This window comes from Manacus candei, unplaced genomic scaffold (assembly GCF_025592945.1).
Source record: "Manacus candei isolate 608988 ecotype Guabito, Panama unplaced genomic scaffold, ASM2559294v1 h1tg000314l, whole genome shotgun sequence".
NCBI lineage: Eukaryota > Metazoa > Chordata > Aves > Passeriformes > Pipridae > Manacus > Manacus candei.
In genome coordinates this window covers 1-15,760 of record NW_026138362.1, presented here as the reverse complement: position 1 = coordinate 15,760, position 15,760 = coordinate 1, and the positions used below count along the sequence as shown (strand labels likewise).

General features: G+C 67.5%; 1 protein-coding gene across 1 annotated transcript; it reads right to left on the bottom strand.

The window, feature by feature from the left end:
• Positions 1 to 1,013: 1,013 nt before the first annotated feature.
• On the bottom strand, positions 1,014 to 12,402 carry LOC127465113 (CKLF-like MARVEL transmembrane domain-containing protein 5). The gene is given in 7 exon segments (XM_051775578.1): positions 1,014 to 1,176; positions 1,305 to 1,389; positions 1,490 to 1,585; positions 8,036 to 8,155; positions 8,157 to 8,189; positions 11,370 to 11,534; positions 12,378 to 12,402. Coding segments are annotated over 6 exon segments (438 nt in total). The 5' UTR covers positions 11,451 to 11,534; positions 12,378 to 12,402; the 3' UTR covers positions 1,014 to 1,153.
• Positions 12,403 to 15,760: the final 3,358 nt, after the last annotated feature.

Sequence of the window (15,760 nt, the reverse complement as noted above, 5' to 3'; positions counted from 1 at the left end):
CCCCAATCATGATATTTGGGACCCACCACCACCACCATGAGGAACCCCCATCATGATATTTGGGACCCACCTCCACCATGAGGGACCCCCATGATGATGATGAGGGACCCTCCATGAAGGAACCACCACCACGAGGGACCCACCATGAGAAGGGACCCACCATCGTGATGAGGGACCCACCTCCACCATGAGGGACCCCCATGATGACATGAGGGACCCACCACCACCATGAGGGACCCCCATGAGAAAGGACCCACCTCCACTATGAGGGACCCACCTCCACCATGGGGAACCCACCACCACCACCATGAGGGACCCCCATGATGATGATGATGATGATGATGAGGGACCCCTTATGAAGGAACCACCACCACGAGGGACCCACCATGAGAAGGGACCCACCTCCACCATGAGGGACCCCCCTCCACTATGAGGGACCCCTTATGAAGGAACCACCACCACGAGGGACCCACCATGAGAAGGGACCCACCTCCACCATGGGGAACCCACTACCACCATGGGGAACCCATCATCACCACCATGAGGGACCCACCATGAGAAGGGACCCACCATGACGATGAGGGACCCACCTCCACCATGGGGACCCCCATGATGACATGAGGGACCCACCACCACCATGAGGGACCCCCATGATGATATGAGGGACCCCCCTCCACCATGAGGGACCCATGATGAAAATGAGGGGCCCCCCATGAAGGAACCACCACCATGAGGGACCCCCATGATGACATGAGGGACCCCCCTCCACCATGAGGGACCCATGATGATGATGAGGGACCCCCCATGAAGGAACCACCACCACGAGGGACCCACCAACCCCACGAGTGACACCCCCCACCCCCCCCCCCGTCCAAGACGAGGGGACCCCAATGACATAATTAATTAATTAATTAATTAGCGACCCACAAGGCCGCCCGCCGGGTCAGGGGGAGGGACACAATGTCCCCTCTCCCCCCACCCCACCCCAAAAACACGACCCGGAGCAGCACCAGGAGTGGGAAGAGCTTTCATTTGGGGGGGGGGTTTGATGAGGGGGGGGTTGTGAGGCGGGAGGGGGGGTCGGGGCAGGACCCCAGGGGACGACGGGACACCGGGGGACGACAGGACACCGGGGGACGAAGGGGGGTGGCCTTCAGGTCTCCTCCATGTCGGGGTCTGGAGGAGGAAGAGGAGGAGGTTGGAGGTGGCGGGAAAGGAGAATTCGGGTGTCCCCCACCCAGGGGCGACCCGGGGGTGTCCCCACCACCCCCCACCCCGTGTCCCCCCCCCCCGTGTCCCCTCACCCTGTCCCAGCGCGGGCCCCACCCGCGTGCGGTAGGTGACGAAGACGTCGAAGGCGAAGACGAAGGCGAGGACGAGGCTGAAGGTCTGGGGGGGAGGGCAGAGGGGCAGGTGACCCCCCCTGGTATGGGGTGGGGTGGGGGGGGGACACAAGGGTGAGGGGAGGGGGAGGTTTGGGGGCACTCACGAAGGTGGTGGCGGCCAGGGCGTCCCGGGACGAGGCCAAGGCCACCAGGGCCACCACGAGGAAGATGAAGGTCCCGCTGACGGCCCGGAGCAGGTCCTGGGGGGACACGGGGGGGGGGACACTGTGGGGACACGGGGGGGGCACCAGGGGGGCATCGGGCTGGTAACGTGGGGAGAGGAGGGGGTGACAAGGGGGGACACTGAGGGGACATGGGGGGGGCACCAGGGGGGCATGGGGGGGACAATGTGGGGAGAGGAGGGGGTGACAAGGGGGGACACTGGGGGGACATGGAGGGACCCCCATGGGGACACCAGAGGGACACGAGGGGGGGACACTGGGGGGACATGGAGGGACCCCATAGGGACAGGGTGGGACACACCACGGGGACACCATGGGGACATGGAGGGGTGATGGGGGAGATACGGGGGGGGGGGGACACTGTGGGGACACGGGGGGGGCACCAGGGGGACATGGGGGTGACAATGTGGGGAGAGGAGGGGGTGACAAGGGGGGACACCGTGGGGATGGCGTGGGGACAGGGGACAGACATGGGGGGGCACAGGAGGGGTGATGGGGGGGACACTGGGGGGACATGGAGGGACCCCATGGGGACAGGGTGGGACACACCACAGGGACACCACAGGGACACAGGAGGGGTGACAAGGGGGGGACACTGGGGCGATCATGGAGGGACCCCATGGGGACACCACGGGGACACAGGAGGGGTGACAAGGGGGGGCACTGGGGGGACATGGAGGGACCCCATAGGGAGATGGTGGGACACACAATGGGGACACCATGGGGACATGGGGGGTGGGACACCCAGGGGACATGGTGGGACACACCATGGGGACACAGGAGGAGTGACAAGGGGGGGACACTGGGGGGACACTGGGGGGACATAGAGTGACACAGTGGGACACACCGTGGGGACACGGGGGGGGACACACTGGGGGGACATGGAGGGACCCCCATAGGGACAGGGTGGGACACACCACGGGGACACGGGAGGGGGGACACTGGGGGGACACACTGGGGGGACATGGTGGGACCCCATGGGGACATGGTGGGACACACCACAGGGACACAGGGGGGGCGATGGGGGGGACACTGGGGGGACATGGAGGTGACTCCATAGGGACAGGGTGGGACACACCACGGGGACACAGGAGGGGGGACACTGGGGGGACATGGAGGGACCCCATAGGGACGTGGTGGGACACACCACAGGGACCCAGGAGGGGTGACAAGGGGGGGACACTGGGGGACATGGAGGGACCTCCATGGGGACATGGTGGGACACACCACGGGGACACAGGGGGGGCGATGGGGGGGACACTGGGGGGACATGGAGGGACCCCATAGGGACATGGTGGGGGACACCATGGGGACACGGTGGGGGGACACTGGGGGGACATGGAGGGACCCCATGGGGACACGGTGGGGGGGACACTGGGGGGACATGGAGGGACCCCCGTAGGGACATGGTGGGGGACACCACGGGGACACAGGGAGGGTGATGGGGGGGACACGGGAATGGGGACACTGTGGGAACACGGGGGGGGCACCAGGGGGACATGGGGGGGACAATGTGGGGATGGGAGTGGGTGACAAGGGGGGACACGGTGGGGATGGCGTGGGGACAGGGGACAGGCATGGGGGGGCACAGGAGGGGTGATGGGGGGACACTGGGGGGACATGGAGGGACCCCCATAGGGACATGGTGGGACACACCACGGGGACACAGGAGGGGTGACAAGGGGGGGCACTGGGGGGACATGGAGGGACCCCATAGGGACACGGTGGGACACACCACGGGGACACCATGGGGACATGGGGGGTGGGACACCCAGGGGACATGGGGGGACACACCACAAGGACACAGGAGGGGTGGCAAGGGGGGACACTGGGGGGACACTGTGGGGACATGGGGGGGGGCACCAGGGGGACATCGGGGTGGCAACATGGGGATGGGAGTGGGTGACAAGGGGGTCACCGTGGGGATGGCGTGGGGACAGGGGACAGACATGGGGGGGCACAGGAGGGGTGACAAGGGGGGGACACTGGGGGGACATGGAGGTGACTCCATAGGGACATGGTGGGACACACCATGGGGACACGGGGGGGGGACACTCGGGGGACATGGACGGACCCCCGTAGGGACATGGTGGGACACAGCATGGGGACACCATGGGGACACAGGAGGGGTGATGGGGGAGATACGGGGGGGGGGACACTGTGGGGACACGGGCGGGGCACCAGGGGGACATGGGGGTGACAACGTGAGGAGAGGAGGGGGTGACAAGGGGGGACACCGTGGGGATGATGTGGGGACAGGGGACAGACATGGGGGGGCACAGGGGGGACATGGAGGGACACACCACGGGGACACCACGGGGACACAGGAGGGGTGACAAGGGGGGGACACTAGAGGGACATGGTGGGACACACCACAGGGACACGGGAGGGGGGACACTGGGGGGACACACTGGGGGAACATGGAGGGACCCCCATAGGGACAGGGTGGGACACACCACGGGGACACCGTCGGGACACAGGAAGGGTGATGGGAGGGATACGGGGGGGGGGACACTGTGGGGATACGGGGGGGCACCAGGGGGACATGGGGGTGACAACGTGGGGATGGGAGTGGGTGACGAGGGGGGGACACGGTGGGGATGGCGTGGGGACAGGGGACAGACATGGGGGGGCACAGGAGGGGTGATGGGGGGACACTGGGGGGACATGGAGGGACACACCACGGGGACATGAGGGAGGGTGACAAAGGGGGACACTGGGGGGACATGGAGGGACACACCACGGGGACACAGGAGGGGTGATGGGGGGGATACGGGAGTGGGGACACTGTGGGGACACGGGGGGGGCACCAGGGGGACATCGGGGTGACAACGTGGGGAGAGGAGTGGGTGACGAGGGGGGACACCGTGGGGATGATGTGGGGACAGGGGACAGACATGGGGGGGCACAGGAGGGGGGACAAGGGGGACACGGGGGGGACACGGGGGGACCCCCATAGGGACATGGTGGGACACACCACGGGGACACAGGGAGGGTGATGGGGGGGATACGGGGAGGGGGACACTGTGGGGACACGGGGGGGGCACCAGGGGGACATGGGGGTGACAACGTGGGGATGGGAGTGGGTGACAAGGGGGGACACCGTGGGGATGATGTGGGGACAGGGGACAGACATGGGGGGGCACAGGAGGGGTGATGGGGGGACACTGGGGGGACATGGTGGGACACACCACGGGGACACCATGGGGACACAGGAGGGGTGACAAGTGGGGGACACTGGGGGGACATGGAGGGACCCCCATAGGGACAGGGTGGGACACACCACGGGGACACAGGAGGGGTGACAAGGGGGGGACACTGGGGGACATGGAGGGACCCCCATAGGGACATGGAGGGACACACCACGGGGACACGAGGGGGACACACTGGGGGGACATGGAGGGACCCCCGTAGGGACATGGTGGGACACACCACGGGGACACTGGAGGGGTGATGGGGGGGATACGGGGGGGGGACACTGTGGGGACACAGGGGGGGCACCAGGGGGACATGGGGGTGACAACGTGGGGATGGGAGTGGGTGACAAGGGGGGACACCGTGGGGATGTCGTGGGGGCAGGGGACAGACATGGGGGGGCACAGGAGGGGTGATGGGGGGACACTGGGGGGACATGGTGGGACACACCATGGGGACACCATGGGGACACGAGGGGGGGACACTGGGGGGACATGGTGGGACACACCACGGGGACACAGGAGGGGTGACAAGGGGGGGACACTGGGGGGACATGGAGGGACCCCATGGGGACACTATGGGGACACAAGGGGGGGACACTGGGGGGACATGGTGGGACACACCACGGGGACACCACAGGGACACAGGAGGGGTGACAAGGGGGGGACACTGGTGGGACATGGAGGGACCCCCATAGGGACATGGTGGGACACACCACAGGGACACCAAGGGGACATGGGGGGTGGGACACCCAGGGGACATTGGGGGGGCACTATGGGGACATGGGGGGGGACACTATGGGGACATAGGGGGGACACCAAGGGGACATGGGGAGGACACCAAGGGGACATGGGGGGGACACCAAGGGGACATGGGGGGTGGGACACTATGGGGACATGGAGGGGACACCAAGGGGACATGGAGGGGACACCAAGGGGATATGGAGGGGGGACATTATGGGGACACGGGGGGGACAGTATGGGGACATGGGGGGGGACACCCAGGAGACATGGGGGGGACACCAAGGGGACATGGGGGGTGGGACACCAAGGGGACATGGGGGGGACACTATGGGGACATGGGGAGGACACTATGGGGACATGGGAGGGGTGGGACATTATGGGGACACTGAGGGGGGACATTATGGGGACATGGGGGGGACACCAAGGGGACATGGGGGGTGGGACACCATAGGGACATGGGGGGGGGACACTATGGGGACATGGGGGGGGCACTGTGGGGACACGGGGGTACACTGAGGGGACATAGGGAGTGGGACACTATGGGGACATGGGGGGGACACCAAGGGGACATGGGGGGGGACACCCAGGAGACATGGGGGGGACACCAAGGGGACATAGGGGGTGGGACACTATGGGGACATGGGGGGGACACTATGGGGACATGGGAGGGACACTATGGGGACATGGGGGGGACACCAAGGGGACATGGGGGGGACACCAAGGGGAAATGGGGGGGGTGGGACACTATGGGGACATGGAGGGGACACCAAGGGGACATGGGGGGACACTGTAGGGACATGGGGGGACGCTATGGAGACATGGGGGGTGGGACATCATGGGGACATGGGGGGACGCCAAGGGGATATGGGGGGGACACTATGGGGACATTGGGGGGACACCAAGGGGATATGGGGGGGGACACTATGGGGACATGGGGGGTGGGACACTATGGGGACATGGGGGGGACACCATGGGGACATGGGGGGTGGGACACTATGGGGACATGGAGGGTGGGACACCCAGGGGACATGGGGGGGACACCAAGGGGACATGGGGGGGACACACCTTGGGGCCTCCAGGGTGGGGACGACACCCCAGGGGACACCGGGAAGGTGGCAGGATGGACCCGGGGGGACACTGAGGGGGGACACCAAGAGGACATGGGGGGGTGGGGACACTATGGGGACATGGGGGGGACACCCAGGGGACATGGGGGGGACACCAAGGGGACATGGGGAGTGAGACACCATGGGGACACAGAGGGAACACTATGGGGACATGGGGGGGGACACCACGGGGACATGGGGGTGGGACACCAAGGGGATATGGGGGGTAGGACACTATGGGGACATGAGGGGGGACACTATGAGGACATGGGGGGTGGGACACCCAGGGGACATTGGGGGGGGCACTATGGGGACATGGGGGGGACACCAAGGGGACATGGGGGGTGGGACACCAAGGGGACACACCCTGGGGCCTCCAGGGTGGGGACAACACCCTGGGGGACACCGGGAAGGTGGCAGGATGGACCCGGGGGACACTGAGGGGGGACACCAAGGGGACATGGGGGGGGGACACTATGGGGACATGGGGGGTGGGACAACAAGGGAACATGGGGGGGACACCAAGGGGACGGGGGGGAACACCAAGGGGATCAGGGGGGAGGACACCACGGGGACATGGGGGGACACCAAGGGGACATGGGGGGGACACCAAGGGGACATGGGGGGGGTGGGATGTTATGGGGACATGGGGGGGGACACCATGGGGACAGGGAGGGTGGGACACCAAGGGGACATGGGGGGTAGGACACTATGGGGACATTGGGGGGGCACTATGGGGACATGGGGGGGCAACCAAGGGGACATGGAGGGGCAACCAAGGGGACATGGAGGGGGGACACTATGGGGACATGGGGGGGACACTATGGGGACATGGGGGGGACACCGAGGGGACATGGGGGGTGGGACACTATGGGAACATGGGGGGTGGGACACTATGGGAACATGGGGGGTGGGACACTATGGGGACATGGGGGGGACACTATGGGGACATGGGGGGGGACACCACGGGGACATGGGGGGGACACCAAGGGGACATGGGGGGTGAGACACCAAGGGGACATGGGGGGTGGGACACGATGGGGACATGGAGGGAACACTATGGGGACATGGGGGGGACACTGAGGGGGGACACCATGGGGACATGGTGGGGGTGGGACACCAAGGGACATGGGGGGGACACTATGGGGACATGGGGGGGGTGGGATGTTATGGGGACATGGGGGGGACACCATGGGGACAGAGACGGGACACAAGGGGACATGGGGGGACACTATGGGGACATGGGGGGGGACATCATGGGGACATGGGGGGTGGGACACTATGGGGACATGGGGGGGACACTATGGGGACATGGGGGTGGGACACTATGGGGACATGGGGGGTGGGACACCAAGGGGACATGGGGAGGACACTATGGGGACATGGGGGGGACACCAAGGGGACATGGCGGGGGGTCCACGTACCAGGCAGGCCCCGTAGCCGGGGGGCAGCCGGGGGGGGTCCCGCAGGAGGATCCCCCCCAGGGCCACCACCCCCCCCAGGGTCTGCAGCAGCGCCGGGGCCAGCGTGGGGGGCGCGGGGGGGGGCCAGGAGCCCCACGACCACCCCACAGAGCGCCTGGGGGGCACAGGGGCGGTCACGGGGGGGGTCACAGGGGGCCAGGAGCCCCGCGACCACCCCACAGAGAGCCTGGGGGGCACAGGGGGGGTCACGGGGGGGTCACAGGGGGGCAGGACCCCCATGACCACCCCACAGAGCGCCTGGGGGGCACAGGGGGGGGTCACGGGGGGGCAGGAGCCCCACGACCACCCCACAGAGCATCTGGGGGGCACAGGGGGGGTCACGGGGGGGCGGGACCCCCATAACCACCCCACAGAGAGCCTGGGGGGTATAGGGGGGGTCACGGGGGGGCAGGAGCCCCACGACCACCCCACAGAGCGCCTGGGGGGCACGGGGGGGGGGTGACGGGGGGTTTATGGGAGGGTAGGACCCCCATGACCACCCCACAGAGCGCCCTGGGGGGCACAGGGGGGGTCATGGGGGGGTTATGGGAGGGGTAGGACCCCCACAACCACCCCACAGAGTGTGTGGAGGGCACGGGGGGGCACAGGGGGGGGCAGGATCCCCATGACCACCCCCACAGAGCGCCTGGGGGGCACGGGGATGTCATGGGGGGGTCATGAGGGGGCAGGACCCCCATGACCACCCCCACAGAGCATCTGGGGGGCACAGGGGGGGGTTAAGGGGGGGGTTAAGGGGGGGTTATGGGAGGGTAGGACCCCCATGACCACCCCACAGAGAGCGTGGAGGGCACGGGGGGGTCATGGGGGGGTCACAGGGGGGCAGGACCCCCACGACCACCCCACAGAGCATCTGGGGGGCACAGGGGGGGTCACGGGGGGGGTAGGACCCCCACGACCACCCCACAGAGTGTGTGGGGGGCACAGGGGGGGTCACGGGGGGCAGGAGCCCCATGACCACCCCACAGAGCGCCTGGAGGGCACGGGGGGGTCATGGGGGGGTCACAGGGGGGCAGGAACCCCGTGACCACCCCACAGAGCGTCTAGGGGGCACAGGGGGGGGTCACGGGGGGGCGGGACCCCCATGACCACCCCACAGAGAGTGTGAAGGGCACGGGGGGGTCATGGGGGGGCAGGACCCCCAAGACCACCCCACAGAGCGCCTGGGGGGCACAGGGGGGTCACGGGGGGGGGTCACAGGGGGCCAGGAGCCCCACGACCACCCCACAGAGCGCCTGGGGGGCACAGGGGGGGTCACAGGGGGGGTTATGGGGGGGTAGGACCCCCACAAACGACCCACAGAGCATCTGGGGGGCACAGGGGGGGTCATGGGGGGGTCACAGGGGGGCAGGAACCCCGTGACCACCCCACAGAGCATCTGTGGGGGGCACAAGGGGGGGGTCATGAGGGGGGGTCACAGGGGGGGCAGGAACCCCGTGACCACCCCACAGAGCGTCTAGGGGGCACAGGGGGGGTCACGGGGGGGGCGGGACCCCCATGACCACCCCACAGAGAGCCTGGGGGGCACAGGGGGGGGTCACGGGGGGGGTCACAGGGGGGCAGGACCCCCATGACCACCCCACAGAGCGTGTGGAGGGCACGGGGGGGGGTCATGGGGGGGCAGGACCCCCATAACCACCCCACAGAGCATCTGGGGGGCACGGGGGGTCATGGGGGGTTATGGGGGGGTTATGGGGGGGTAGGACCCCCATGACCACCCCACAGAGGGTCTGGGGGGGCACGGGGGGGGGTACACGGGGGCGTCCCTGTGGCCCCCCCAATCCCCCCAAGTGCCCCCAAACTCCCCCGGTGCCCCCCCAGTGCCTCCCAGTTCGCCCCCCCCCCGGTGCCAGTTCCCCCCCACTCTCAGTAGCCCCCCCCCAGTGTCACCCAGTGCCCCCCAGTGCCCCCCCACCAGTTCAGCCCCCCCAGGACTCCCCCGTACCAGTTCCCCCCCCCAGCACTCCCAGTTCCCCCAGTGCTCCCAGTTCCCCCAGCGCTCCCAGCACCCCTGTACCGGTTCCCCCCCCCAGTGCCCCCAGCGCTCCCAGTACCCCCATACCAGTCCCCCCAATGCTCCCAGTGCCCCCGTACCAGTTCCCCCAGTACCTCCCAGTACCCCCTTACCAGCTCCCCCCCAGTGCCCCCAGTACCCCTGTACCGGTTCCCCCCCCAGTGCCCCCAGCGCTCCCAATACCCCCATACCAGTCCCCCCAGTACTCCCAGTGTCCCCATACCGGTTCCCCCCTGGTGCTCCCAGTTCCCCCAGTGCTCCCAGTACCTCCCAGTACCTCCCAGTGCACCCCTACCAGCTCCCCCCCAGTGCTCCCAGTATCCCCGTACCAGTTCCCATACCAGTTCCCCCCCAGTGCTCCCAGTACCCCCCATACCAGTCCCCCCAGTGCTCCCAGTACCCCCATACCAGTTCCCCCAGTGCTCCCAGTACCTCCCAGTACCCCCATACCAGTCCCCCCCAGTGCTCCCAGTTCCCCTGTACCAGTTCCCCCAGTCCCCCCAGTGCTCCCAGTCCCCCCCACTTCCCCCAGTGCTCCCAGTCCCCCCAGTGCTCCCAGTTGCCATACCAGTTCCCCCCCCAGCACTCCCAGTTCCCCCAGTCCCCCCGTACCAGTTCCCCCAGTCCCCCAGTTCCCGTACCAGTTCCCCCCAGCACTCCCAGTCCCCCAGTTCCCATCCCAGTCCCCCCAGCACTCCCAGTATCCCCATACCAGTTCCCCCCCAGCACTCCCAGTCCCCCCAGCACTCCCAGTTCCCCTAGTTCCGTACCAGTTCCCCCCAGTTCCCCAGTTCCCCCAGTGCTCCCAGTATCCCCGTACCAGTTTCCCCCCCCAGCACTCCCAGTCCCCCCAGTATCCCCGTACCAGTTCCCCCCCCAGTTCCCCCAGTATCCCCGTACTAGTTCCCCCCCAGCACTCCCAGTCCCCCCAGTGCTCCCACTGTCCCCGTACCAGTTCCCCCCCCAGTCCCCCCAGCACTCCCAGTATCCCCATACCAGTCCCCCCAGTTTCCCCAGTCCTGTACCAGTTCCCCCCCCAGCACTCCCAGTCCCCCCAGTCCTCCCAGTCCCCCCCTACCAGTTCCCCCCCCAGCACTCCCAGTCCCCCCAGTATCCCCATGCCAGTTCCCCCCCCAGCACTCCCAGTTCCCCCCAGTCCCCCCAGTGCCCCCAGTTCCGTACCAGTTCCCCCCCCAGCACTCCCAGTCCCCCCAGTTCCGTACCAGTTCCCCCCCCAGTCCCCCCAGTCCCCCCAGTCCATACCAGTTCCCCCCCCAGCAGCCCCCCCCGGGGGGTTCTCAGCCCCCCCAGGTCGAAGGCCCCGGGGGGCTCCGGCTGCCCCATGGGGGGGTCCGGGGGGGTCCCTCGAGGGCTCCGGGGGGTCACTGGGGGTCACTGGGGGCTACTGGGAGGTCCCGGGGGGGGTTACTGGAGGGTACTGGGGGTTACTGGGGCTTACTGGGGGTGACTGGGGGGTACTGGGGGGTCCCTGGGGGGTACTGGGGGTTACTGGGGGATACTGGGGGGGGACTGGGGGTTACTGGGGGGGTTACTGGGGGGGTTACTGGGGGGGTTACTGGGGGTTACTGGGGGGGTACTGGGAGTTACTGGGGGGTGCTGGGGGTTACTGGGGCGTCCCTGGGGGGTGACCTGGGGGGTGACTGGGGGGTTACTGGGAGTTACTGGGGGGTACTGGGGGGGGTCCCTGGTGGGTTACTGGGGGTACTGGGGGGTCCCTGGGGGTTACTGGGGGGTACTGGGGGGCCCAGAGGGGTGGGGTGGGGTCACGTGGGTGCTCCTCCCACACACCCCCCCCCCCGTGACAGGCACCAGCGGGACGGGAACAAAGGAGAATTGTTGGGACTGGGGGGACTGGGGGGGACTGGGGGGGGCTGGGAGGGGCTGAGGGGGACTGGGGGGGGACTGGGAGGGACTGGGGCATGTACTGGGATTGACTGGGAGGAAACGGGGGGGGACTGGAAGGGACTGGGAGGGACTGGGGGGGCTGGGAGGGACTGGGATTGACTGGGAGGGACTGGGAGGGACTGGGGGGGACTGGGGAGGGACTGGGGGAGTTGGGGGGGCTGGGAGGGACTGGGAGGGACTGGGGGAGACTGGGGGAGGGACTGGGATTGAGTGGGAGGGACTGGAAGGGACTGGGGGAGCTGGGGGGGGACTGGGAGGGAGTGAGGGGGACTGGAGAGCGACTGGGATTAACTGGGAGGGACTGGGGGGGACTGGGGAGGGACTGGGGCATGTACTGGGATTGACGGGGAGGAAACTGGGGGGCACTGGGAGGGACTGGGGGAGCTGAGGGGGGATTGGGGAGGGACTGGGGGGGACTGGGGGGACTGGGGCATGTAATGGGATTGACTGGGAGGAAACTGGAGGGAACTGGGAGGGAGTGAAGGAGCTGAGGAGGGACTGGAGGGGAACTGGGGCACGTACTGGGATTGACTGGGAGGAAACTGGGGAGGACTGGGAGGGACTGGGAGGGGACTGGGAGGGGACTGGGAGGGACTGGGAGGGGACTGGGGGGGGCTGGGGGGGGACTGGGGCATGTACTGGGATTGACTGGAAGGGACTGGGGGGGACTGGGGGGGACTGGAAGGGACTGGGAGGGACTGGGGGGACTGGGAGGGACTGGGGAGGGACAGGGGGGACTGGGGGCGGACTGGGGGGGGACTGGGGGGGACTGGGGGGGACTGGAGGAGGGACTGGGGGGGGGTTGGGGGACTGGGAGGGACTGGGAGGGACTGGGGGGGACTGGGGCATGTACTGGGATTGACTGGGAGGAAACTGGAGGGAACTGGGAGGGACTGGGGGGGCTAGGATTGACTGGGAGGGGACTGGGGCATGTACTGGGATTGACTGGGAGGAAACTGGGGGGGAATGGGAGGGATTGGGAGAGTTGGGAGGGACTGGGGGGGGACTGGGAGGGACTGGGGAGGACTGGGGGGACTGGGGCATCTACTGGGATTGACTGGGAGGAAACTGGGGGGACTGGGAGCTGCTGAGGGGGGAACTGGGAGTGTCTGGGAGCTGCTGGAGGGTCCCAGGGTGTGCACTGGGATTGACTGGGACTGACTGGGACTGACTGGGATTGACTGGGACTGACTGGGAGTGACTGGGACTGACTGGGATTGACTGGGAGTGACTGGGGGTGACTGGGGGTGACTGGGGGTGACTGGGACGGACTGGGATTGACTGGGAGTGACTGAGAGTGACTGGGATTGACTGGGAGTGACTGGGAGTGACTGGGAGTGACTGGGATTGACTGGGAGTGACTGGGACTGACTGGGAGTGACTGGGATTGACTGGGAGTGACTGGGGGTGACTGGGACTGACTGGGGGTGACTGGGGGTGACTGGGACTGACTGGGACTGACTGGGGGTGACTGGGAGGCACTGGGAGCGACTGGGAGTGACTGGGAGACAACTGGGAGGGACTCGGGTCTGACTGGGGGAGGCTGGAGGGGGCCCTGGAGCTGTACTGGGAGGCACTGGGGAGCAACTGGAGCTGTACTGGGAGGCACTGGGGAGCAACTGGGGCTGACTGGGAGACACTGGGGAGCAACTGGAGCTGTACTGGGAGGCACTGGGGAGCAACTGGGCTGACTGGGAGGCACTGGGGAGCAACTGGGGCTGACTGGGAGGCACTGGGGAGCAACTGGGAGGCACTGGGGGGACTGGGAGCTGCTGGGGGGGGACCTGCAGGACATACTGGGATTGACTGGGTGGCAACTGGGAGGCACTGGGAGGCAACTGGGAGCTGCTGGGGGGGCTGGGGGGTATCCAGTGACTCCCAGTTGCTCCCCAGTGTCTCCCAGTTCGTGCCAGTTGTTCCCAGTCATCTTCCAGAGCCTCCAAGTTGTTCCCAGTCACCCCCCAGTCCCTCCCAGTGCTCTCCAGTTCCTCCCAGTCCCTCCCAGTCACCCCCCAGTGCTCTCCAGTCCCTCCCAGTGCCTCCCAGTCACTCCCAGTCATTCCCAGTCCTCTCCAGTCACTCCCAGTGCCTCCCAGTCATTCCCAGTCACCCCCCAGTGCCTCCCAGTCCCTCCAGTCCCTCCCAGTGCCTCCCAGTCACTCCCAGTCCCCTCCCAGTCATTCCCAGTTGCTCCCCAGTGCTTCCCAGTCATTCCCAGTCCCTCCCAGTGCTCTCCAGTCACCCCCCAGTGCCTCCCAGTCACTCCAAGTGCTCTCCAGTCCCTCCCAGTCACCCCCCAGTGCTCTCCAGTCACCCCCCAGTGCCTCCCAGTCACTCCCAGTCCCTCCCAGTGCTCTCCAGTCTCTCCCAGTGCCTCCCAGTCACTCCCAGTGCTATCCAATCCCTCCCAGTCCCTCCCAGTGCTCTCCCAGTGCCTCCCAGTCACTCCCAGTGCTCTCCCAGTCCTTCCCAGTGCCTCCCAGTCACTCCCAGTGCCTCCCAGTCCCTCCCAGTGCTCTCTCAGTCCCTCCCAGTGCCTCCCAGTCACTCCCAGTGCCTCCCAGTCATTCCAGTGCTCTCCAGTCCCTCCCAGTGCTCTCCAGTCCCTCCCAGTGCCTCCCAGTCCCTCCCAGTGCTCTCCAGTCATTCCCATTGCCTCCCAGTCATTCCCAGTGCCTCCCAGTCATTCCCAGTTGCTCCCCAGTGGCTCCCAGTCATTCCCAGTCACCCCCCAGTCCCTCCCAGTCAATCCCAGTGCTCTCCAGTGCCTCCCAGTGCCTTCCAGTCACTCCCAGTGCTCTCCAGTGCCTCCCAGTCATTCCCAGTGCTATCCAATCCCTCCCAGTCCCCTCCAGTCCCTCCCAGTGCTCTCCAGTCCTTCCCAGTGCTCTCCAGTCCTTCCCAGTGCTTCCCAGTCACTCCCAGTCCTCTCCAGTCCCTCCCAGTCCCTCCCAGTCATTCCCAGTCGCTCCCAGTGCCTCCCAGTCCCTCCCAGTGCCTCCCAGTCCCTCCCAGTGCTCTCCACTCACCCCCCAGTCCCTCCCAGTGCTTCCCAGTGCTCTCCAGTCACCCCTCAGTGCCTCCCAGTCACTCCCAGTCCTCTCCAATCCCTCCCAGTGCCTCCCAGTGCTTCCCAGTGCTCTCCAGTCACCCCCCAGTCGTTCCCAGTTGCTCCCCAGTGCTTCCCAGTCATTCCCAGTTGCTCCCCAGTCCCTCCCAGTGCTCTCCAGTCACTCTCCAGTCACCCCCCAGTCCCTCCCAGTCTCTCCCAGTGCCTCCCAGTCATTCCCAGTGCTCTCCAGTCCCTCCCAGTCACTCCCAGTGCTCTCCAGTCCCCCCCAGTGCCCCCCAGTCCCTCCCAGTAGCAGCTGCTCGGCCCCTGGGGGGGGTCACCCTAAAAATACCCCGGGGGGGGGGAGGGGGGGTTGGATCCGGGCCCGATCCCGGCTAAAAAAAGCCGGAGCAGTCACGTGACCCCTCGGGGGGGAGGGGGTCAGGGGAGGGGCCGGGGGGGGCCAGAGCAGGACCCCGACCCCAAAATCCCCCCGGGAGAGGACCCCGACCCCAAATCCTCCCCGGGAGAGGACCCCAAACCCCCCCAGAGCAGGACCCCGACCCCAAACCCCCCCGGGAGAGGACCCCGACCCCAAATCCCCCCCGGGAGCGGGACCCCGACCCCAAAATCCCCCCCGGGAACGGGACCCCGACCCCAAAAACCCCCCGGGAGC